Source organism: Cornus florida, unplaced genomic scaffold (assembly GCF_030987335.1).
Source record: "Cornus florida cultivar Cherokee Brave unplaced genomic scaffold, ASM3098733v1 CherokeeBrave_3.0.0_Hap2_Chr05, whole genome shotgun sequence".
NCBI classification, from domain to species: domain Eukaryota; kingdom Viridiplantae; phylum Streptophyta; class Magnoliopsida; order Cornales; family Cornaceae; genus Cornus; species Cornus florida.
Window position 1 is genome coordinate 58538240 of NW_026775575.1, and position 24949 is coordinate 58563188.

The 24949-nt window shown below is 39.2% G+C and overlaps 1 protein-coding gene across 2 annotated transcripts; it reads left to right on the forward strand.

Annotated features, from left to right (window-relative positions):
- Positions 1-24949, forward strand: LOC132306561 (imidazole glycerol phosphate synthase hisHF, chloroplastic-like). Of its 2 annotated transcripts, XM_059803990.1 has the most exons (19): positions 1-259; positions 376-458; positions 11015-11109; positions 12832-12935; positions 14421-14590; positions 14700-14814; positions 15432-15487; positions 15581-15619; positions 15818-15916; positions 17107-17169; positions 17316-17378; positions 17501-17583; positions 17760-17868; positions 17965-18018; positions 21927-22008; positions 22495-22532; positions 23438-23543; positions 23954-24120; positions 24648-24949. In XM_059803990.1, exons 1-19 carry the CDS (start codon positions 76-78, stop codon positions 24705-24707), a joined length of 1770 nt encoding a protein of 589 aa, XP_059659973.1. In that variant the 5' UTR covers positions 1-75; the 3' UTR covers positions 24708-24949. The 2 variants fall into 2 exon arrangements, with proteins under 2 accessions (XP_059659973.1, XP_059659974.1); XM_059803991.1 differs by lacking the exon at positions 17316-17378.

Sequence of the window (24949 nt, forward strand, 5' to 3'; positions counted from 1 at the left end):
CAGAGCCCATTAATCCAACAGCAAATAGCGCCAGTAGCCAGTAATTGACACCAATGTAACCCTAGCGGAAGGAAGATGCAAATGGAGACACCTACATTTTATTATGCACAATTCCTGACTGTTGGATCTTCATCGTCTTTCTCGTCCGGTACCAATTCTCTACAGTTCAGGCGTTTCGAGTTCGATAAAAAGGCTCTGAAATTCAAATCCTCTTCAAGATTCTCAGTTCGTGCCTCCTCTGCTAGAGCCGGAGATTCTGGTACACACTCTCTGTAATATATTTATATTGGTATATGTATATATGAATATATTTACTGGTATTTTTATGTGTCATTTGATCAAACATTTACTGTTTGTATTTTTTCTTAATTGCAGTGGTGACTCTTCTTGATTACGGGGCTGGTAATGTTCGGAGTGTCAGAAATGCTATTCGTCGTCTTGGCTTTGACATCAAAGATGTAATATTTTTTTTCTTTTCTTATTGTTTTTGTCTTTATTTTCAGTATGTGAATGTCTAAATTATTTATCAGGAATTGTAAGATTGAAAATTTAATTTATTTTACTTTTGTGTGGTTTCTCTGCAACCAAATTGAGCATTGTATCACTCATTTTAGGTTAAGTATGTGGAATTCTTTGAAATGAGCAGTTGTGTTGCATGTTGAGCTTGAAACACAAAGGGAGTTATTCTCTTAGCTATGCTTAAGCATATAATTAAGCAAGAGGGATGAGTAGTTTGATGTTGTTTGGAAGTATTATGAGTATGGCCTTTTGTGTTAATCCTAGTGACGATTTTACACGAGGCGACTGTAAAAAAGTGAATCCACAACTCAACTCTCTACTGACATAAAAGAAATTTTGAACCGAAAAATTACAACTCTGAGGATACCAAAAACGGCTTGGGCCGGGCATGATCCAAATTGTCAGAAGCGGGTCGGGTGAGAGACATTGATCCGAACCGAACCTTCACTGTCAGGCTTAAGATCATGAGATCAGTTAGAAAGCCCGAGGCCCAAAATCAGGATGAGCCCAAAAGGTCAGCCAAGCGTAAAGAGTTAGGTAGGAAGCTTCTAGAATGTTGATAGCAAAAAGAGAGGAAAAGAGAGGGGAGGGGAGGGGAGGGGGGGGGGGGGGGGGGGGGGATTCTTTAAGTGTAAAGTTATTCTGTTAAAATACGGAGAGAAATTTCTTGCATCTTCAATGGCGCCGTCTGTGGGAAACGATCGAGATTGATTCGTGAAGAAGAAGTGTGATCTCTGGAAGTTGGATTCAGTTTGGCGAGATCATGATCTGTCTTGCAGAGTTTCAGTTCTAGTTGATCTCTGGAGGTTGGAGTTAGATCTGCACAATCGCGATCTATTTAGCGAAGCTAGATCTGGTGAATTCACGGTAGGAATAGAATCAACAGGTTATAGATCGGATCCGGCCGAAGGAGATCAGAATTCGGCTGGTTTAAGGCCAGATCTAATGCGTTTGCATTAGCACAGTTCAGATCTGATTTGGAATTCATAGTTGATGACTCTGTTCCGATCAGGAACGATGATAGGAGGTGAGAGTTCTAATCCACAGGAGAATGGCCAGCAGATGAAGCTTGATGAGTTGATGAGTATGATTGAAGCTCTGAGAAGCGAGAATGTAGAATTACGAGCTGGAATGGAACGTTGAGAAGCTCCGGCGATTCCACGACCACTTCCGGTGGGAGAGAGAGTTACGCAACCTACTGTTGCTCACCAAGGCGAGCAGGAAGGAAACAATCACACAGATCTTCATCGCGAAGAGATTAGGCCAGCGATTTACCGTCAAATGTTCGTCACATGGAGGATCGAGATCCGCATCACGAGCGGATCAGGCGAGAAGAGGCCACAACGTTCAATCCATATCAAGAGAGGCTGAGGCATGAGGAAGCCATGGAGTTTGGTCACCATAAGGCTACATCACTGTGGCAAAGAGAGTTCACGGAGGAAAGATCGTTCTATCCGTCTTACCGGTCTTCAATGGCTACGTATGATTACAGAAATTCGGATAGGAAATCTGAAGATTAGAGGATTCTCCCAAGGTTTCCAAGGGAGAATGAGGCCCTTTGTTCGGCAGCACGAACAGTCGATTCACTGTTTACAGACGAGATCTTGAATGCTCCGAATCCGAGAAAGTTTTCCATGCCACTTTTCATTCTGTTCGGTGGAACAAGCGATCCGATCGATCAGGTTTACCATATCCAATTGAAAATGGCTCTGATCACAGAGAATGATCCTTTGATGTGCAAGTGCTTTCCTATAAGCCTGACCGGACCAACGCTTAATTGGTTCAAGAACTTGGCGAGAGGCTTAGTGGATAGCTTCCGGAATCTGTGTGATAGGTTCATAAGCCAATATTATGGGAACAAGCGTCCAGTTAAAGATATTTCAAGTCTCTTTACGATGAAGCATCACAAAGATGAACGTCTCCAAGCTTTCCTCACCAGATTCAACCTCGTCAAGAGCATGATAATAGCATGCCATCCTTCCACGGTAGTTCAAGCGTTCAAACTAGCAATGAACCGAGGGACACCGTTCCACACAAGTCTAGTGGTGAATACGCCAAGAACTATGGATGAGTTGAATGAACGATCTGATGGCTTTGTACGCTTGGAAGAAGAAGAGGCTGCCAATGCATGGAAGACGTCCATGATCTCGATGGAGGAGAAGTCCAAAACAAAGATTCGATAAAAACAGGCTCCTCCGCAGCGTCAGACCTCCTGGAAATCAGAAAAGAGGCCGAGAGAGGAGTCGATCACCTCGCTCAAAGTCACTTTGGCAAGGTTGTATCAAGAGAACAAAGATAAGTTTCGCTCTCCCCTACCAATCAGACAACCTCTCGAACAGAGAGATCAATACAAACATTGTGCTTTTCATAGTGACTTTGGTCATCAGACTAATGAATACAGGAACTTAAGGAGGCAAATGGAGAAGTTAATAGCAAAGGGAGAGTTCGCGGGATATGTTCAAGGGCAGCACAAGAGCAGAACCGACCAGCTGAGCAAGTTAAGAGGAATCAGAAGCCGAACTACCATAATGCCTAGCCCATCCGGATAATAAATGCAATTCATTGTCGACCTGAGCAGACCGAAGAGTCAGAAGAGTTGTTTCGAACGTGCCTCCGTCAAGCACAAATGAATAGGAGGATAGGCAGCGTGAATGCTCTGCACCAACAGAGCGCATTAACACAGATAAAATTTGACAGAACAGACCTGCTGCGAGTTCAGATCCCTCATGAAGATCCTTTGGTTGTTAGCTTGACAGTGACAGAGTGCTTGGTACAAAGAGTTTTAATTGATCTAGGGAGCAGTGCAAATGTCATGCCAAGAGTAACGTTTGATCGGCTCGAGAGCAAGCCAGAAAGGCTCAAACCCATTGGAAATCTCTTGTTGGGATTCGATGGGAAGCGAGTGGAGCCTATCGGAATGGAAGAGTTGCCGATTCGAGTTGCTGAGAGAGAGCTGATTGAAAGCTTTGTGGTCGTCGAGATCCATCCATCCTATAACCTTCTGATGAGAAGAGGGTGGATTCATAGGGTCCAAGGTGTCCTGTCGACTCTGCATCAAGTGATGAGATGCCTAAGCCTTGATGGAAACAAGATAATCGATATTCATGGGGATCAGGTCGCGGCCAAGGAGTGCTACTCTGTAATGTTGAAGACTGCAGGGAAGGGGAAAGCACCCATCCGATCTGATAGTCCAAGATAGCAATTACAGAGGCCTCCACCCAAAGAGGTGGGGGAGGATGATGAGCCTTCAGCACCCACTGAAGGACCCCTCATTGATGTGGGGATTGATCCTCAGAGGCCAGACAGAACCACGAAGGTAGGATTAGGGCTTGTAGAGGAGGAGAAGCAACAGCTCGTCGATTTCTTGTTTCGGAACGTTGATGTATTTGCTTGGAGCCACACAGATATGCTAGGAATCAATCCCTCTGTCTCATGTCATTCCCTTAACGTTGACTCGAACGTCAAACCTGTAAGACAGAAGTAGAGGAGGTTCGCCCCAGAGCGTAACCAAATCATAGCAGATGAAATTGACAGGTTGCTGGAAGTAGGGTTTATTAGAGAAGTTCAGTACCCGTCCTGGCTCTCAAACGTGGTTGTAGTGCAAAAAAAGAATGGGAAATGGAAAGTTTGCATCAACTTTACCAACTTGAACAAAGCTTGTTCGAAGGATAGTTTTTCGTTACCAAAAATTGATCAAATGGTGGATGCCACAACTGGATATGAATGGCTAACTTTTCTGGATGCTTACTCAGGCTACAATTAAATCCCTATGGATCCGAGATGAAGAAAAAACTTCTTTTGTCACCGAACGAGGAATCTATTGCTATAAGGTCATGCCGTTCGGATTGAAGAATGCCTGGGCCACCTATCAAAGGCTGATTAACAAGATTTTTAAAAGTTAAATGGGTGAAATTGTGGAGGCTTATATTGATGACATGGTGGTAAAGAGTAAAAAGAAAGACCATCATTTGCAACACTTGCAAGATGTGTTAGGGTGTTGAGAAAATATGGTATAAAGCTGAACCCGACCAAATGCTCATTCGGTGTGGGTTCTGGGCAATTCCTGGGACACGTGGTCAACAACAGGGGGATTGAAGTTAGCCCAGCCCAATCGGAAGCTCTGATTAAAATTGTAGAACCAAGCACAGTTAATGAGGTACAAGCTCTCACTGGACGAATAGCAGCATTGAGCCGATTTATTTCAAAGCTATCAGATTGCTGCAAACTATTCTTCGATACAATAAGAAGCCACGGAAGGCAGTCTTGGGGGGATGAACAACGGCAGGCACTGACTAAGTTGAAAGAGTATATGCAGAACCCTCCAATCTTGACTGCACCAAAACTCAGTGACAAACTTTTCATGTATCTTGGTGTGTCCAGCGTAGCAACAAGTGCTGTTCTGATGCGGAGTGAGGAAGGTAAGCAGTTCCTAGTGTTCTACGTTAGCAAAACAATGGCCGAGACAGAAAGAAGGTATTCGAAAGCCGAACGAGTGATCCTACTATTGGTGAATGTAAAGAGGAAACTCAGGCACTACTTCGAATCCCATCTAATCGTCTTTTTGACCACTTTTCCTAGAAGGGTGATCCTGCGTAAACTAGATTTGTCGGGAAGAATGACAAAGTGGGCCATAGAGTTGAGCTCATTTAACATTACATATGAACTCAGAATGGCCATCAAAGGACAAGTGGTGGCTGATTTCCTATTGTAATGTGATGTAGGAGAAATAGAGGAAGATCCTAGAGAATCTTTATGAAAGCTTTTCGTTGATGGCTCTTGCAATCAAATGAGGGCAGGAATTAGGATTAAACTGCAGACACCAGAAGGTACCACTCTAAGTCAAGCGATCAGACTTGAGTTCAGAGCAACCAGTAATAAGGCAAAATATGAAGCATTGCTGGCTGGATTGAAGCTGGCTAAGGAACTGAAGGTTAAAAGTTTAGTTGCTTTTAGTGATTCACAGCTAATCATTCGGCAGGTGACTGAGGAATATGGAACCAAAGATGAGACAATGGAGGCATATCGTTCTGCTGTTATGCGTGAAGCAAAGGGCTTTGATCAAATTAAGTTCATCCAATTGCCAAGAGAATATAACAAGGATGCCGATCGGTTAGCCTGCAGTGCGTCAAACTCTGGAGACACATTGGCAAGGGTGATTCTAGTTGATGTGTTGTGTCAGCCATCTATATTTGAAGAACCATCAAGCTCGGATTCTTGGCAAGTGAATGTCATACCTTATGAGCTGAGTTGGATTGATCCAATCATGACTTTCATATGGGATGGAGTTCTGCCCGAACAAAGAGATGAGGCAAGGAAGGTCAGGTTAAATGCTGCAAAGTATGCCATTGTACACCATTAGTTGTACATAAGGTCTTTCTTGGGTCCATACTTGAAATGTGTTACCCCACGGAGGCTAGGCAGATCCTGCGAACAATCCATGAGGGTGTTGGTGGCAACCATTCAGGAGGGAGATCTCTAGCGCATAAAGCAATGACACAAGGATATTTTTGGCCAAGCATGTTGCGAGATGCAGAAGAATTTTCTAGAAGATACGATAAGTACCAAAGATTTGGACCAATGATCCACCAATCACCTGAGGATTTGCACGTAATGGCCTAACCATGGCCTTTCGTGCAATGGGGGATGGATGTGGTTAGCCCTCTTTCGACCGCGAAATCACAAAACAAATACGTTCTGCTTGCAATGTATTATTTTACCAAGTGGGTGGAGGCAGAGCCATATCCCAGTGTGACCCAGACTCAAGTAAGACGTTTCATATGGAGTAATATCATTTCTCGTTTTGGCTTGCCAAGATCAATCGTTATGGACAATGGGACTAATCTCGACAGTAAGCAAGTGAGGGAGTTGCTAGAGGAGTATGAGATCAATCAAAAGTTGGAAGCGGTTAGCCATCCGCAGGAGAACAGTCAAGTTGAAATCACAAACAGAACAATCTTTGCTTGTATTAAGAAGCAGCTTGAAGATGAAAAGGGCAAGTGGTTGGATGAGCTTCCGAACGTCTTGTGAGCTTATAGAACAATCCCAAGGCGACCGATCGGAGAAAGCCCATTCGCTATGGCATATGACACCGAGGCGGTAATACCAGTTGAGCACTTGGTTCCGACTGTTTGGAGTTTGGCATGGAATTAAGAGCAGAATGATAGTATGCTAAGATTTAACCTTGATTTGCTAGAAGAGAAAAGAGATGCGGCAGCAATAAGGCTCGCGTCGTATTAGCAGACTCTTATGAATAGTCACAACAAAAAAGTGAAGCATAGAGACTTTGCACCTGGTGACTTAGTCTTGAAAAAGAAGGTGGGGATTGTTAAAAAGATGATGTCGCCCTAGGAAGGTCCATACAGAGTTGCAGAAACTATAGGAAAGGGGGCATACAATTTAGAAAGCATGGCTGGAAGGTTGGTCAACAAACCATGGAATGCCACATCTTTGAAAAGGTACTACCAGTAAAGATTGAATTATGGTTTGAGCAATATCCCTTTAGAGTTGTGCTCTTACAAATGTATAGACTCTTCAAAGATTTATAAAAAGAATTCATTCGGTTTCGAAAGTTGATTGAGCAACAAGCACTTAGCCAAGTAAGTAGCAAATGGCACTACGAGCCGAACGCCAAAAACTTGCACAAAAATAAAAGTCAAAGTGGCAAGTGGCATTCTAGCCGAGCGCCAAGCATTTAGCCAAGTAAGTGGCAAATAGCATTACGAGTCGAACGCCAAAAACTTGTACAAAAATAAAAGTCAAAGTGGCAAGTGACATTCTAGTCGAGCGCCAAGCACTTAGCCAAGTAAGTGGCAAATGGCACTACGAGCTGAACGCCAAAAACTTGCACAAAAGTAAAAAGTGGCAAGTGGCATTCTAGCCGAGCGCTAAGCACTTAGCCAAGTAAGTGGCAAATGACACTATGAGCCGAACGCCAAAAACTTGCACAAAAATAAAGGTTAAAGTGGCAAGTGGCATTCTAGCTGAGTGCCAAGTACTTAGCCAAGTAAGTGGCAGATGGCACCACGAGCCGAACGCCAAAAACTTGCACAAAATAAAAGAAAACTGGTGAAATGTTATCATGAATGAGCATCAGATGTGTGCTTAAAAACAAAAAGCATAAGATGATATTAAAAGGTGGAACAATAGTCGACCAATAAATCTATTCATTTCATTTAATCATTCATAATAAGTTACAAGGATGAAGGGTCTTGGTGAAATGAATACAAAAAACTGGCACATCCGCAAGGTCCTAGCTAGCCCTATCTGCTCCCTCGGTCTCTTGGTCTCGCTCTGTGTTTTCCCTACCACCATTAGCTATCCCATCTTCTCGGGGAGGAGAGTCAAGCTGGATAATCTCCCCATCCGGCTGAATTCCGCCCTCAGCAACAGTTGCAGGAGGAATCATAGTGGATAGAGGGGGAACGTCCAGAGGTTGATCAGATGAGGGGATAGGAATGACCCCAAAAGAAGCAATTTCCTTGCATTCCTCAAAGATACGTTCGGCGGGATTGGGGGCCGGGTCAGAATAGATGCCAGGTGGATTGATCTTCAAGTCGGCATCAACATCATCTGGGCCGGCATAAGAACTGGTTTGACCTTTAGGAGAACGGTCAATGTAGCCGTCTCTGTATCCCTCCTCGTATCTAAGGGCCCCAATCCAAGAGAAATGAGCATGGAGAGCCCTCATTCCATCATCAACACTACTGATGATGCCTAGTAAGGCAGAACGTTCATCCGAAGCTCTCTTCTCGAGAGCCAATCGCACTGCTCGTTCGTTGTTCAGTGTACGCTGAAGATTTTCTCTTTCAACCCTCAATGCTTCTCGCTTGGTATGCATAATGTTCTTCTCTATTTGAAGAGCGTTTTTCTCATCTTGAAGGGAGTCTGCCTCTTTTTTCAGAACATCCCTCTCCTTCTCAACATTGTTCAGCTGCACTATTAGCTCGGCATTTCTGGTGCTGAAAATCTTATTTTCTTTGTTGGCCGCATTAAGTGCACTGGCAAACTTGTGTGCCTTAGCATTAGATGACTCGACATGTTTTTGCATTGTTATCATGCCGAACGGAGTCTGCAAACATATTTACGAATACTAATTATGCCAAACATATACCCAAAGAAGTCAGAGTATGAAGGTTTCTTTGATCTTCTCAAATGAGGGATGGAAAATTACCTCTATTGGCCATGGGAAAGCGGCTAAACGTTTCCTTCTGGGTCAACGTTTTTTGTGACTCAATGTCTTTAGAGGACCACATATGCTTATAGTAGGCTAGAGCGGTCTGACCATTTTTGAACATGGTATCGTTCAAAGTGACAACCGACCCATCTGCTCGGATGAATTAGGGAGTCCATGGAACTGCTTCAGAAGGAGGAGCGGAAGCTTCACCAGTTCCAAGGGTGGTAGTTGTTCTACCCTGTGAAGCTATGGGGGGCAGCCACCCCAGAGGCTCGGACCCTTCTTAACAAAAGAATGTCATCAGGGTCGGTTTTACTGTCAGGTTGGGGTCTTTTCCCTCGATCTTTATCTGGGACAGATGCAGGGGCGCTTGAAAGGTTGCCAGCCTTCGGAGCATTGTTTGGATTGACAGGTGGAGCATCAACGTTAGGGTTGATGGCAGGTACAACGTTCGGAGTGGTACTGGAGGTGGTGGCGGAAGTAGATACTGAAGCTGGAGAGGAAGCAGAAGCAGGAACAATGACGTTCCTGGGAGGGTTTTTTCTTCTGCTGAAGGAGGGGATCTGGATCTGATCCATGAGTGCACCCAGAAGTGATATGTCGTTAAGATTCTCAGACACAAGGAGTTCCGAACAAGAGGGAACGTTATTCAAAATGTTCTCCTTCAGGTATTTGATCCTATCCCTGCAAATGCTGTAACTCAGTTCATTATGAGAAATACCTAGAGAATCGAGAAGAAAAGTGCAGAAGCGGGGAATGCAAATTTCACAAGGACACACTCTCTTGTGGGTTTTGTATTTTTTGTATGAGGAAACAGAACATTCACTAAAGGCACTCGGGATAGGGTAATTCCTAGCAGCCGGAGCGAACCAAGCCCCTCTGACCCCAACTATGTTTTTCTTCCACCCTTTCTCGGAGTCTAGTTTATCCGTACAGATGGATTGTTTTTCAATGGGAAATAAATGGTAATACATGTCATCCAACTTGATTTTACTGACCCTGTAGCACAGGAGAAGATCTACAATATCGAGATCTAAACCCCTTTCACGGTTCAGAATCAAGAGAACGGATAGAACTCTAAGAAAATTGGGGTTTACCTAAAGAGGGGAAAGTTTCAATCTATTAAAGACGTAACAGAAAAAGGGATGCAAAGGAAATCTGACAACATTCAGATGAAGGAGGGAGAACATGATTTCACCAGGGAGAACATTCAGATGAAGACCTGCACCAGTTCTAATATTCACATTCTTGGGGCACTCCCTAATAAATATACTGCTCGGAAGTTGAAGTTTCATGCGAAGAATGTCTAAGTCAATGGTCACGGTAAGGACGAACGAAACCCTCAAAGAAATGTGAAAAGCTTTTAGAAGATAAAGAAAAGGGACACTTAACTTTAAGAGGACTGAAGATTGCAAAAGATGCTGTGAGAGAGCTGAGAAGGGAGAACCAATTGCAAGAATTCGCCGTGGAGGATTTGATTTTTCCTGAGAGAAATGAGCAATGAATTGATTGACAGGAGATGTGACAGTGATGGTAGAAAAGACTATGAGTAAAGGTTGAGGGGTTTTTAAAGGAAGGGTGGACCCAGTAACCGAGGCGTCAGGAAAATGAAGAGATTTCAAATTTCAAAACATCTACTTCTGAACCGACCATCCACTCCCCCACGTCATCATCTCGAGTCGTCAAGTCATGATTAGGTCCCTTCGATAATCTCTCCCTAATTAATTAGGGTGTGATTATGGGGGCAGATGAGGATACCAAAAACGGCTTGGGCCGGGCACGATCCAAATTGCCAGAAGCGGGTCGGGTGAGAGACATTGATCCGAACCGAACCTTCACTGTCAGGCTCAAGATCATGAAATTAGTTAGAAAGCCCGATTGAATAGAAGAGGGGAATGGGCCCAAAATCAGGATGGGCCCAAAAGGTTAGCCCAGCGTAAAGAGATAGGTAGGAAGCTTCTAGAATGTTGATTGCAGTCTATAAATAGACTGAAAAGAGAGGAAAAAAGGGGGAAAAATTCTTGACGTGTAAAGTTATTCTGTCAAAATACGGAGAGAAATTTCTTGTATCTTGAAACTTGATTGGACTTGTTTTGATAACGAAATTAGCCAATTACAAAATATATTTCTCACAATCTGTTTTATATGTTGAGTATATGAAAAACAAGATTAGTATGACTGTAGAAAAAAAAAAAAAAATCATCACAAGATTTTTAAGGAAGGGAACAAAAGTGATGAAACACATGAAATAATGACTCCTTATTTTTATTGAGCTTTGTTTCTTTATTATTTTCCTATTTACTTTTTGTTTTTTTTTTGAAGGTGCAAACACCAGATGACATTTTAAATGCAAAACGCCTTATTTTCCCTGGGGTTGGGGCATTTGCTGCAGCTATGGATGTGCTAAATCAGAATGGGTAAGCTTTGTACATATGTTTCTATATATTCTAGTAATGGGAAGTGTTTTGGATATAATATTTGTAGGTAGTAGGGTTCTTTGTATAATAAAATAGGTAGTAAATAAGGGGTATGTCACGATACATTGTGAGGATCCAGAGAGTGATTCTCTGGTAGAAGGAGGAGAAGTTGACCAACCAAAGGAGTTTGTCGTGAAGGTAGGAATGTTTGTGCTAGTGACAGAGGGTGAATAGGCTAAGGTGGTTGTGATTCTCAATTGCTCAAGTCCTACCTTCAATGCTCCACCAAGTCCATATTTATTGCCTCAGGACATTTGGTTATGCCTAGTGGTTCAAGGCTCAGTTCGGTATTAACCAATGCCTAAACCTTTAGGTTATTATGGATCCATGCACCTTTGCCACCTAAGGTGTCAAGTCCACCTTACTGCCTCATGTCAGTGTGCCAGCGGCACATTAAATGGATACAACAGGTATTTAATGCAATTCGGCTAATGGACAAGTTGCTCGAGATTTTTGGGACTCGAGGAATGTCCTTCAAGGTTTTCCGGACTCAAGTCTTGTGGTTGAGGTTTTCTGGATTTGAGCTTTATGCTCGAGGTTTTGAGACTCGAGAGTTGCCTCTCGAGGTTTATATTTTGACCTGAGGTTTATGCAGAGTTTTTCTTTGAGTATCAATGCAGACATGGTCACTGTTTTGACTTTTTTTTGCTGATATGGCTTTCGTTTGACTTTTTGTTGATGTGGGTTTTGTTTGACTCCACATACTCAGCGCATGATCATACCCACAATATTTATACAACGTTTATTAAGACTTTTGTTTAACGACGTCATTTTTATTTTCCCTTGTAGATGTTTGTAGATATTAGTTGGGGTTATAAGATTGAGGACACAAAATTTGTATTTACACACAAAAAGTTATGAATAGGAAACACAACATGTCCCAACTGAGATTTGTTCCCTGCACCCTCCCCTTAAAATGGTGGCAGGAGATGCTATTTAGGATGGACAGCTGGTGGCAGGAGATACTATGGAACTGTATGCTTTTATTTAGGCGTCACATGTAGTAAAAATATATTGCTGAAGATTCTATGTAAGCCGGTCTTGTTAGGAACACTAGCACGTTTAGGAGGTTGACGTGTGTCTAGTGCAAAGAAGTGAGATGCAATTCTTGTGAAACTTTATTGTGGCAGTGGTTGGTAAAACTTTCACCTCAGCTTGGAATCACTTACAAGTATCATTACTAGCCTCACACAAACAATTTGGTTAAGTGCTTTATATTATTTTGGAGCACAATTTATTGATCTTGTATGGACATTTTGAGTAGTTTTTTGCGTACTGAATGTCTAAAACCAATTATGTTATTGTATATTTTAAAAATATTTTCACCATTTATTTTTAGTTCATTGAGAAGCTGTTTTCAAGTCACTTTGTGCAAAACTAATGTTGGAGGTTAGGTTTGTCTCTGGCCTTCCCCTCCCAGTATTATGTGTAGGTTGGACTAAAACTCTGTTTGCCCTTTGGATTTTTATGGTTCAGTGTGAAATATAGTCATGTTGTTGATCCATTTTTTCAGGCATACAAAGTTATCAGTTTGTCATTGATTTTCAGGAAACGGCATATTCTATTGTTATTTTACCTTTGTTTTACTAATATGTTTGTTATTTTTTAGACAACTTGTACAAGTTTCATACATGAAAGTTTATACATAATAGTGTTCTACAGGATGGCTGAAGCACTTTGTGCTTACATTCAGAATGATCGCCCATTTTTAGGCATTTGTCTTGGATTGCAACTACTTTTCGAGTCGAGTGAGGAGAATGGACCAGGTATTTTCTGGATACCTGCTTTGATCACTCCTTATAGTTAGTGTTGTTCTTTTCAGATTACATTCATCACATATGGCTGTAGAGTAAGCATAACAAAGGGTGAATACTTCCTGTTCATAAATGCAACAGATGACATAAACACTTCTATATATTATTCTCATAGTATAATTGATCTTCGTTGCATATCTCTAAGAACTTAAATAAAATATAATGACATGTAGAGCACTATTGGCTAGAATAAATGTAGTTCACTATTATTGCAGTGTTTTTTTTGTTGTTATTGTTTTTGCTGCTGTGTTCACAAACTATTGTCATTATCATCATTATGGTTGTCGGCATCATTATCATCATTATGATTAAAAAAAATGAAAGATTTGTATTTGTGAGAGAGAAGTGCAATAGCGAAGGAAGTAAAGAGAGTTTCCAAGGAAGAAGAGAAACTTTGGTAGAGCTGTAACCAGATAAGTATCGAAGGTATGGTTGGTAGAGTTGCCCTTAGAAGTCCTTGTGAGTTGGTGAAATATTGAAAGGGGTGTGCTTTATTGGACAGGCTATGATTTGGCCAAATTATCATATGATAGAAGAGAAAGAACAGTAAAGTGTTTGCATAAGTCAGAGGCAACTGGTGCATGATTTTGTTGGGCAGGCTTTGATTGGCAATAGTATCATATGATAGAAGAGAAAGAACAGTAAACTGTTCGCTTAAGTCAGTGACAAAGAGATGGCAAGGGTTAAATAACAACTGGTGCCTGATTTTGTGCTGTCTTTCAGCCCTCCTGTACTGTGCCCCTCCTTCTACCCCCCTACACCAACCCCCCCTCCCCTCCCTCCTCCTCCTCCTCCTCCTCCTCTTACTTAATTACTGAACCTGAAAATTCCTTTTCTCCAACTATTAGGGACAGCTTCTTTCTTAAAAATGTATGCCTATCCAAGGAGTTAGTTTTGTATGTTCTTTTTGGAATTCTACCTAAGTTGGAAAGAACTTTAATGCCTTTGCATTCTGGCAAGATTTATGTGTCAATGATTTAGACCTTTTAGTCTGTAGGAGGGGCATGTTTAAGTTTATTCACACAGTATATCATCCTTTTCTAAAGCGAGTTGATGAATGGTATACAACAGTGGTCCTTATGAGCTAATTGTTCTACTTGACTTTGTCCCAGTCATTTCCTGTCCTTAATTTCTCATGGGAAAGATTTGCATTGGATAGATTATATTTTTGTATGCTTCAATACTTCTGATAGCATACTTGACTTTGACCCAGTTATTTGGTATCCTTACTTTGGGATACATTTTTTAGATGCACAGTTCTGGAACTACATGTCTGCTTCATCATGTTTAAAAGAATGTAATTATATTTGTTTCCTGTGACCCAATTCAACAAAGCCTTTTCCAATTATTCGGATAGGTGACATGAATACTGTTTCACCATGAATTATATTTGTTTCCCTTATTCAAAGAAAATTGATAGTTGTGCATGTTTCTCAGTGAAAGGTCTTGGCTTGATTCCTGGCTTAGTTGGACGTTTTGACTCGTCTAATGGTTTCAGAGTACCTCATATTGGCTGGAATGCTCTGCAAATAGCAAAAGACTCTGAAATTTTGGATGATATTGGAAATCGTCATGTCTACTTTGTTCACTCATACCGTGCCATACTGGTATGTTTTTTCTTACTTTTGTAGTTGTTGCCATGGCATCCCTCTGCTATATCTTTCCCTGATAAACATTTAAGTTGCTGATTCAACTTTGCCTGTATTTGCTAGATAGTCAGATGATAACAAAGAGTGGGTTTCATCTACTTGCAACTATGGTGACAATTTTATAGCATCTGTCAGAAAGGGAAATGTACATGCAGTTCAGTTTCACCCGGAGAAGAGTGGAGGCAAGATAATTTTTTATTTCAGCTCTCTTTTTATTATTATTTTAAAGTAAATTTCTTTGTGAACTGTTTGGAAAATTTTAGTCAGGTGCAGATGAACCTGAGTGATCTAAAATTATTATTATTGATTCACTCCTCACTGAAAGTCACACTTTATTGAATTGCTTGTACTGGTTTACTCAATTGGCTCGTCTTCTGAAAAAAATGCCTAAACCCTTAAAGATTATATTTTACCAGTAACTTAAAGGTTACCATCCTATATTGGTCCTCCCAATGTGGGGTGAGCCATATAAAATATCAAAGTTCTTTCTCCTCTTGGTTTTAATCTTGTTGGAAGGACCATTATAACATGCTTTCTAGTTTTGTTTTATTTTCTACTTGATCTGATTATCCATGATGCCTCAATTGGTGGATTGTGAAATCTGGTTTGCTTTAGCACTATACTCAATATTGGTATTTGTTGCAGTGAAATCACAGTATATTCATTCCAATACTGATTGACATCTATAACATCAACAACTTTATTTTTTATTATACTTGTATCCTGGAAATGATTGACATCTATAACATCAGCAACTTTATTTTTTATTATACTTATATCCTGGAAATGAATGTTTCAGATGTTGGTCTTTCTATATTGAGAAATTTCTTGTATCCAAAATCTCACTGGACGAAGGTAGTCTTTGAACTTCTTGATTGCATAAATTTCTTTTGCTACTTAATTTCTTCACTAAACCATCTAATAAACTAAAGCTTCATGTGAAGACAGAAGCCAGTTGAAGGGAAGGCTGTAAAACTTGCAAAGAGGGTGAGTGTTTAAAGTTAAAGAGTTATTAATTATCTTAATTTTTTCTATATTTATTTATTTATTTATTGAATGCTTAATTTATTATATTCTGCAGTATAGGCGCTGAACCATATTGCAGCTTCATTAATTTTTCTGTTCTAATGCAATTGACTCCTGACTTATAGAAGCTCTATGTTGAATGATTTTACTTCAAGTCAGGTAATTGCTTGTCTGGATGTAAGGGCAAATGATAAAGGCGACCTTGTTGTAACCAAAGGAGATCAATATGATGTCAGGGAGCATACAGAAGAGAACGAGGTGTGCCATATATAGTAATTGTTGATCAAAGCATTACATTTTTGTATGCTTCTTACCTTCATGGTTTTATAATTTGTGATGCATAGACAGGGTTGGATGTTGTGAGAATCAGTGTCACTTGCCAATTTGCATCAATGCATTCAAAGGGAAGAAAAAAAAAAAAAAACTGAATAATGATGAATGTAATAACTTCGCAAAGCTCCTTCCTTAACACCACCCCCCCCCCCCCCCCCCCCCCAGGCTCAAAAATGGGAGCACAAAACAAAAAAAAAAAAAAAAAAAAAAAAAAAGGAAAAGGGAAAAACCAATTAAAAAATAAAAATTCCACACAAACTCAGGAAAAAATTAAAAAGAAGAAGAATAACGTGACACATGCAAGAGCAAAAGGGAAAAGGAACTATGAAAAAAAAGGTAGTATGTGAACATTCTTTTTGCACCTCTTAGAAACTAATAAATGTAGACATGTAGTTTAAAATGTTCTACACTCAAATTGGTGGTAAGAGGTGACCGACATTTTGTGGTGTTTGAATTTGCTTCTCAAATGATTTAGTTATAATTTGCTCCTCAAATGATGGTACACATGTATGGGACTTGTACAAAGCTCTAGTTAGTGCAAGGTTCTTTAGGTCTTGTGCGTCCAGCCAGCTACATTGGCAGTCCACGGGGCTATTGCACCGTTGCACAGCTTTTTATTTTTCTTATTGTGGATGGTTATTCTGATTTTCTTTTTAATTCTTCGACCGGGACTATTTAGCGGTCTCCTTATACTCAGCTATAATTTGGAAGCTTTGTCCTCTTCCTCACCCCTTACCTCAGTTAGTGCACATTCTTTAATTATCTTAAGGTTGGAGTTTGGGCATCAAATCTGCTGTATAGTCTAATTGAACAATTCATCTCAGTCACCACATCTGTCTTCGAGATAATTCTCATCTTTGACTGCATCTTAAGATTCTGACTATTATTTTGGTGAGATTTTTTTTAATGATAAATTGGAAACCATGCCTTGTTGATGGCGATGTATAATCTGTGGACTAGAATAGGAACATTAAAATGGTTGTTTCTGATTAATTATCATGATTTTTGTAATATAGACTCTTTAAAGTTTGATGTTTTTGATTTAGTATGGCCTTCCTTCCTAACTCTCATTGCTTTTCTATTTGAATGATTAATTTCATGATTTTTTTCTGAAGGTGAGAAACCTTGGCATTCCAGTGGATCTTGCTGGACAGTACTACACAGATGGGGCTGATGAGGTGTGCATTATTTTTGGATAGATTTGATTTCTCTGTCTTACTCTCAGGACCCTGGATTTATGGGGACCATACGGGTAATGACCCTTTTTATATCTTACTATAGACCAATGATATTTATAGGTTTAAGCCTTGATGTTGCATGTTAGGTTTGTTTCTTGAATATTACTGGTTTCCGAGACTTCCCTCTAGGTGATTTGCCAATGTTGCAGGTTAATTTCCAACATTAATCTTCACATACTTCACAATACGTTATTAAATTTTTTTGTTTTTGCATCATATTTCGTTTTCAGTTTATTTGGTTTTATTTTTCCTGTACTTGTTTTGCTTGTAGGTATTACGTTATGCATCAGAAAATGTTTTTGTACCATTGACAGTTGGTGGTGGTATCAGAGATTTTACAGATGGAAATGGCAGGTATACACATACTTGACTGTAGTTTTGTGAACTATTACTTGTTTATTAATTTCAGTTTTTCTTAAAAGTGGTTGTCTTATGAAATACTTGAGTTCCTACGTTTCAGAAAAATGTTTTGGCATTTTCACATTGAGGGTATTTTTCAAATGACTATGTCTAACACATTCTTTCCTCAGGTACTATTCTAGTTTGGAAGTGGCTTCAGAATATTTCCGATCTGGTGCAGATAAGGTTTCAATTGGGAGTGATGCGGTTTATGCTGCAGAAGAATATTTAAGAACTGGAGTATGCAACACAACTCATAAGATGTTCTCATGACAGATCTAGTCATTTGTTTATTTTTATAATTCTGTCTAATGTTTCTTGAACTTCCTTCTGAAGGTAAAGACTGGAAAGAGCAGCTTAGAACAAATTTCCCGCGTATATGGAAATCAGGTGATTTCCTCTGCAATTATGGATCCTTCCTTGCACCTATCCCACTGTTTTAAGTGTTTTTTGAAGTTTTTGCACATCCATCAGATGTAACAAAAGAATCCTAAGCGTGTGACTTATGTGGCTTTTTAACTGATCACTGAAATATTTTATAAAATGACGCATAAATTTATTTATTTATTTTTATTTTTTTTAAAATTTTTTTGTGTGTGTTTTAAAAGTGTAGACTGATATGAGAATAGCCAACTCAGATTGTGGGCATTGAGAGTTGAGACGAGAGAATGCTGATAGATTGAAACAGATTATTATACTATACCAGGATATCTTTCGAAGGCCTCTATAGACCTTGATAGTCTCTTTCAGCTAATTATGTTGAACTTAACAGAAAAGATTGTGGGGATTGAGGACAAGAGAATACTAAATCATCAAGCTTTAGAAGCCCTGTTCACTACAAATTCAGATTGTGGGGATTGAGGACAAGAGAATACTCTGATAGATTGAAACAGATTATAATACTATAGCAGGACATCTTTCAAAATCCTCTATAGACCTTGATAGTCTCTTTCAGCTAATTATTTAACTTAACAGAAAAGAAGCGAAGATTGTCATTAACAAGTCAATTCAATGGGTTGAAACAAAAGAGCATTGACTATTGAATCAAATTGCAACACTTCACTTACCTAAATAATTGTAGTATTACATCAGGCTAGCTGTAGAAGCCCTGTCCACAACAAATTCACCAAAAGTATCCTACTTAATTTTTCCATTTAATTTTGCCCCAGTCATAGCAGAACAATGGTTGGTATCACATTTACAAACGAGATGTCAGGAGGTTTGTTCAATTCTTACCTTTGATTAAAAAGGACCTATATTTATTTTATTTTATTAATTCCAAAATTAAACAATGGAAAGGGTTCATAGAGATATACTATGGTGGGCTTTAGATAGGAAAGAAACATTGTTAAATAGAAGCAAGGAATGATATGTTAATTAAAAAAACCTAAAAACTACAGGGAACTGATCAAGTGAACTTCCTTAGACGCCAATATTAGAGCTGTCATTTTGTTTTTTTTTTTTTTTGTTTTTTAATTTATTTATTTTATTATTATTTTAAAATTCTAGAATTCTTATACAAACCACTTACTGCCCCCTATAATTGGTTACCCATCTTGTGCTCAAATGATAATATTTCTGATGGCTGTTGAGATCTTCCTCTCAAATGATAATATTTCTGATGATAATATGGTTCATTGCTTTTATTTATTTATTTTTTATTATTATTTTTTTATATTATTATTTTTTAATATGATTCATCATTAAAATTCTAGAATTCTTATACAAACCACTCACTGCCCCCTATAAATGGCTATCCATCTTGTGCTCAAATGATAATATTTCTGATGGCTGTTGAGATCTTCCTCCCGAGTGTCAAAATGTTGGCAGAAGAGTCAAGCTCTTGGTTCAATAGCTTCGTAATTTCAGGCCCTGAAAAAGTTAAGAATCAGACAGCTTCTTTGGGTAGCAATGAACATGACCCCTTTACATTATTTTACTAGTGTAAGCTGACTACGGATTTAAAGTAATTGTAACTTAATTCCTCCTCTGTATGATTCTTATGTTTAACTACTCCATCAGTTAACCCTTCATTGGTATTATGCTAGACAGACTAGATAACTCTTTTTTTTTTTTGGCTTTCTATTTCAGTTTACTAAAACATTCTATTGTTCATCTTCTAGAATTCAAGGCAGTATGATGTTGGTAAATAATTTGAGTATCTCTGTGCTGGCATCTCAAGCATCTCATGGTTAAACTTGGTTTCCACTTGGGAATTTCGCATGTGTGGTGACGATACCTATAATTTATTCAATTCCGTTAAGCTGCTTCTGCTTACTCGACCTTCTGTTGTGCTTCTCTGCTTTCATATAAAATATCACATATATATATATATATATATTTTTTTTGGTTCACACAATTGGGAAGAAGTGATGAAAGAAGGAAGTTGTTTTTTGCTGTTTATGTACAATTGTATCTGTGATGCCAGGATATATAGGATTATACACACCCTAAGTCGCAGAAGGCCAGCTTCTGCCTTTGCTTTTCTAACTATATTGAGGTGATGCGGGTACTGTTGTCTAACTTTTATCTCTTATCCATTGTATAACTTTGAGATATTCATAAACCAAACCTACTCAGCTGTCATCTTTGTGTTTAATTCATTAAGCAAGAGATGTACTAGCCTCCAAGTTGATTTTCTTTTTTCACTCTTTTCTATCATAAGCAATTTCTCCTATTAGATTTAATTTTTTAAAATGATTTTTTTTTATTTCATTCCATTTTTGTTTTGGTCGACCTCTTTGTCTCTTAACATTCTACACAATCCAATCTTCAGTTTCCCCCTGACACACATACTGGACTGCGTTGAATATATCCAAACCACTTAAGTTTAATTTCTCTTATTTTCTCACTAATAGGTGTCACTCTTGATTTCTCCCTTATATGTTGAGTATTAACCTTATCTCTTTTAGTTACTCCTAACATCCATCTCAGTATATATGCGTTTGTATATTGAGAGTTGTTAAGTTTTATTCTATCGCAATGCTTTGTGTGGGTACATAACCCGACTCGGACATGGCATTTGTAGAACTTGATGATCAGGCATGGATCACTAATGTGGCAACCAACATCCACGTTGCATCCCAATAGAAAGATGAGGTGAAGGTATTGTGAAAGAGGGGCCCTTAATATCCCCCGACTATAACTTAAAACTTATGTGTGGACTAATCTTATAGAAGCAAGGATCATCACTCATGAGTAAACTTGAGATACCATTAAATGACAGAAATCCAATAATTAGGACGTCTCCAGCTTTCTGAAGGCACTCATGTTTGTTTGTTCATACAAATGTGGCAAGGACTTCTTCTCCTTCGATAAGCCTTGCTAAATGATCTTAGTGATGAAGTCATCTCCTCGTATAAACCTCGCTTGAAGACCATTGTGAGAAACTCTTCTTTTTGAAGACCTCAATGAGGACCTTTGCTCGGATAAGTCTTGCTGGAGAGTTTAGAAGGGCATCACTTGATACACCACCTAGGTTAGACTGGGATGTAGTGGGATTACATTGACCTGGTGTACCAACAACCTGTGTAATCCTTTGACTGTGGTGAGATGGTTGCTTTGATGGGATCCTGTTAGTGATCCCATCTAGTTTTCCCTATGTTCTTCAACCTGACTCGAGAGGAGAGAGAAACCGTTGACTTCTTGAGGTAGCATTTGTTCATACTTCCCCTGCATTGTCATCTTGTGATAAATGGCCGTCACACCTCTCTAATTGGCTATCTGACTGCCATCTCTCTCTCTCTCTCTCTCTCTCTCTCTCTCTCTATATATATATATATATATATATATATCTATATATCTAGTTGGCATGAGTTTCAACATAGCCCAGTCCACTTGGGACTGGGTAGTACCTCTGACTTCATCAGCATATCAAGCCAACACTTCGTATTTCTTCTGATCTGAATTCTGGTATTTCTGACCCTGTTTCTTTCAATTTGGGTTGTTAATATTTTCAGTTCTCTTAAGTGGCTTGTATAAAAAGGGCAAACCTAGTGCACGAGGCTCCTGCCATTGCGGGGTCTGGGGAGGGTTAGATGTACGTAGCCTTACCTCTGCAGTCTAACTGTGTGCTTATAGAACTGCCTGCGTAATTTCCAACCATGAACTGAACTATGTCACAACACACAAACACACACATTAATGGATTCGCGTACTCAGAAAGAGTAGAACCCCTTGTCCTACCTTCCCTTTCAGTTACTATCCCTAACACCGCTTTTTAATGCATATATTAGAGTCTGCAGTTTAGAGAAATTTTTGAATCTGTAGTAAGTAGTTTTATTATTCATGTATTGCAGGCAGTGGTTGTAAGCATTGATCCTCGTAGGGTGTACTTGAAAAACCCTGATGATGTAGAGTTCAAGACAGTGAGAAACTCAGGTAAAAGGACTATTCTTTATGTTGTAAACTATTTTGTTGCTTTGGAACCTTTTACTTTATGCTGTTAATTCTAGTCGTTAAAAATGCATATTTCAATTTCTGTTGTTGAGCACTTGGAGATTTCTGATTGTGACCTGGTGACGAGACGTACTGGTTGCAACTTCCTAATTACTTATCAAGTTCCAAATTGGCGTCCTTGGTAAGTTGCATATGATTTGAAAGTTGAGAGAACAAAATCAAGATTGAGAAACCAGTTTGATTGATCAAGAAATATTCAAAGAGACGTTTTGCAAATAGAAAGAGTTTTGATTTAAAAGGTCAGCTTTGCACCTATTCTGAGCATTGATAATGGCAGGACTGTCATTGGGGAATGACATTTTTTGATGGAATTTCCAAATCTTAATCTTCCTTTAAGGTTTAGTGGAGGTGTAGAGATGACTGTTTGAAACAAGTTATTTTTAACTGTATTTTCAATATTGGTTTCAGGTCCTAATGGAGAGGAATATGCATGGTATCAGTGCACGGTAAGCCTTGTTTCACTAAATCTGTTGTTATTTATGAGATATTTAATTTTCTTGATTTAAGTCTATTCTCTTGTCAGCATTCTCCTGTAATTTTCCTTCGAATTTCCTACTCCCCCATAAATGGTTACCCTGTCCTTCTAGAACAGGTTTAACAAATATAAAAATTGGGTAGAAAATAGAGAATGGATTTCCCAGATGTTTAGAAGGTACAGTTTGACTTGCTCCTGCAATAGTGACATAAAATGCAGTTGGAGTGCTGCTGTGGAATTCCACATTGTTGAAGCAGTGTAACTTAACAAGTTCCATTGGTTCTCACATACAAGGCACTTGGAATAGTGTTAAGGTTAATACCAGTAGGTGTACACACTTTACGAAAGGGAAGTGTTAACCTGTGGGGAAGGGAACATGACTATAGTGCAGTTGTCATGGGGTAGAAATATGTGGTTGAAAACAGAATGCAGCTGTTACTAGGTGAAAATGGATAAAAGTGGCTTCCCAGAGTGGGTTGTTATGTTGGACATCCAGAGTGCATTTAAGTGGTGTGTATAGTGGAAATACTTGTGTCAATTATTTGGTCTGAGATTTTGGTGCATTGGTTTCCATTACAATAGGCTAAAAAAACAATGGAAAAAGAAGAGCTTCAATTCCAAGCATAAAACACTCCCTTTACCATCCACGGAAGTAGATTGAAGGGATCCATGCATTATTGTGACCTAGTAATTCTTAGAAATTGTAGTTCTGCCAGAACTATTTGAAACTTCTGCTCGGGCGCTCTTTATATTCTATTGCTCAATGAGACCAGAGATCTTGGTGAGCTGTGAGCTGGGTTTTACCTTTTATCTTTTTAATTTTTTATTTTGGGGTGGTTGGGGGACCTGATATAACCTTTCTTTACTGTTCTGAAGGTGAATGGTGGGCGCGAGGGTCGACCAATTGGAGCTTATGAGCTCGCTAAAGCTGTTGAAGAGTTGGGTGCTGGAGAAATACTGCTAAACTGCATTGATTGTAATGGTGAATACAACTTCCATTTTTTCTTTTGTTAGTTCTGGTTGCTTCATTCTATATATACATGAAGGTAACGTATGCTAATCTGAAGTGACCAGCGTTGTCACTTACAAAAATTAATAATTGGTGCCTGTGAGAAGTTGGTTTCTTTTTGACATCGAACAAGACAGACACCATTCTCACTCATAGCATCTTGGGGATGCTTATACCTCGCCTCTTTCTTCTATTTTATATTTTTACAATCACAAACTTAATGGTGCTTTCTTATTTCTGGTAAACATCCAAATACCATGAGCCATGATCTATTCATCTGCCAAGGGGCATTGTTGTCAATTATTTCCATTAAGGAATAGTGCCATGTTTATTCTATTTTTTTTTAAATTTTTTTCCTTGGGTCCAATTTGATCCCTTTTCAGGTCAAGGGAAAGGATTCGATATAGATCTGATCAAGTTGATCGCAGATGCTGTGACCATCCCTGTAATTGCAAGTAGTGGCGCAGGAGCAGTTGAACACTTCTCAGAGGTATTCAAGAAAACATGTGCATCTGCTGCTCTTGCTGCTGGCATTTTCCATCGGAATGAGGTATTTTCAGAAATTATCAAAATAACCGCGAAATTCTATATTGATAATGTACTTAAGCTTCAATATGACGGACATGATGAGCAGCATCAGTTGCTTCATCTGGCACTTCATTCCATAGTGGGCTAGCTTTAATCAATTCACTATAATACCGCCCCTTCTTTTAATCTGAACTTCTATGTTTTTTCTCTTCTTGCACTGATGCTTTTACTTCATCGTTGTGCATAATCAATCATCAAAATACATCTCTGTTGTTTTTTGAATTTTAAGTGCAGTAACGAATCCAGTTCGGGTTATTTTCATTTCGTCATCATTGCCGTCTTTGTCTTATCCCATTCAAATGGGATTGCCCTCTTGAATTCTCTTCTTCCACCCTATGGAAATAACTAAGTTCTTTGAATGTGAGAAAAAGACAATTTTGGAGTCTTTATTTTGTTTGAGAAAACTATTTTGACGATATTTTGATAAGTTTCATGGCTCTATAAATTACATGTTATATTTTGTTTTTGATTCTGATTTTGTGGTTGCAGGTTCCCATTCGGTCTGTGAAAGAGCATTTGTTAAAGGAAGGCATAGAAGTTAGACTGTAACTGGTTGCTGCTGCAAACCCGAGCTGTTAAGACTAGTCATTTTACTGCAGAATAATTTCTTTTTAAAACAATGTTGAGATTGTCCTGGTATCCTGTTGACTGTGTGTGCGTTCTTTGCAGCTCTGTTACTAATTTTGAAATGCTTTCATGTTTAACCTAAGTCTCGTTCTCAGCAACGAGCCTAATCTCGTTCTCAACGGGTTCAGTCAAACTAAGAAATAATATGTTTGTGGTTTGAGCAA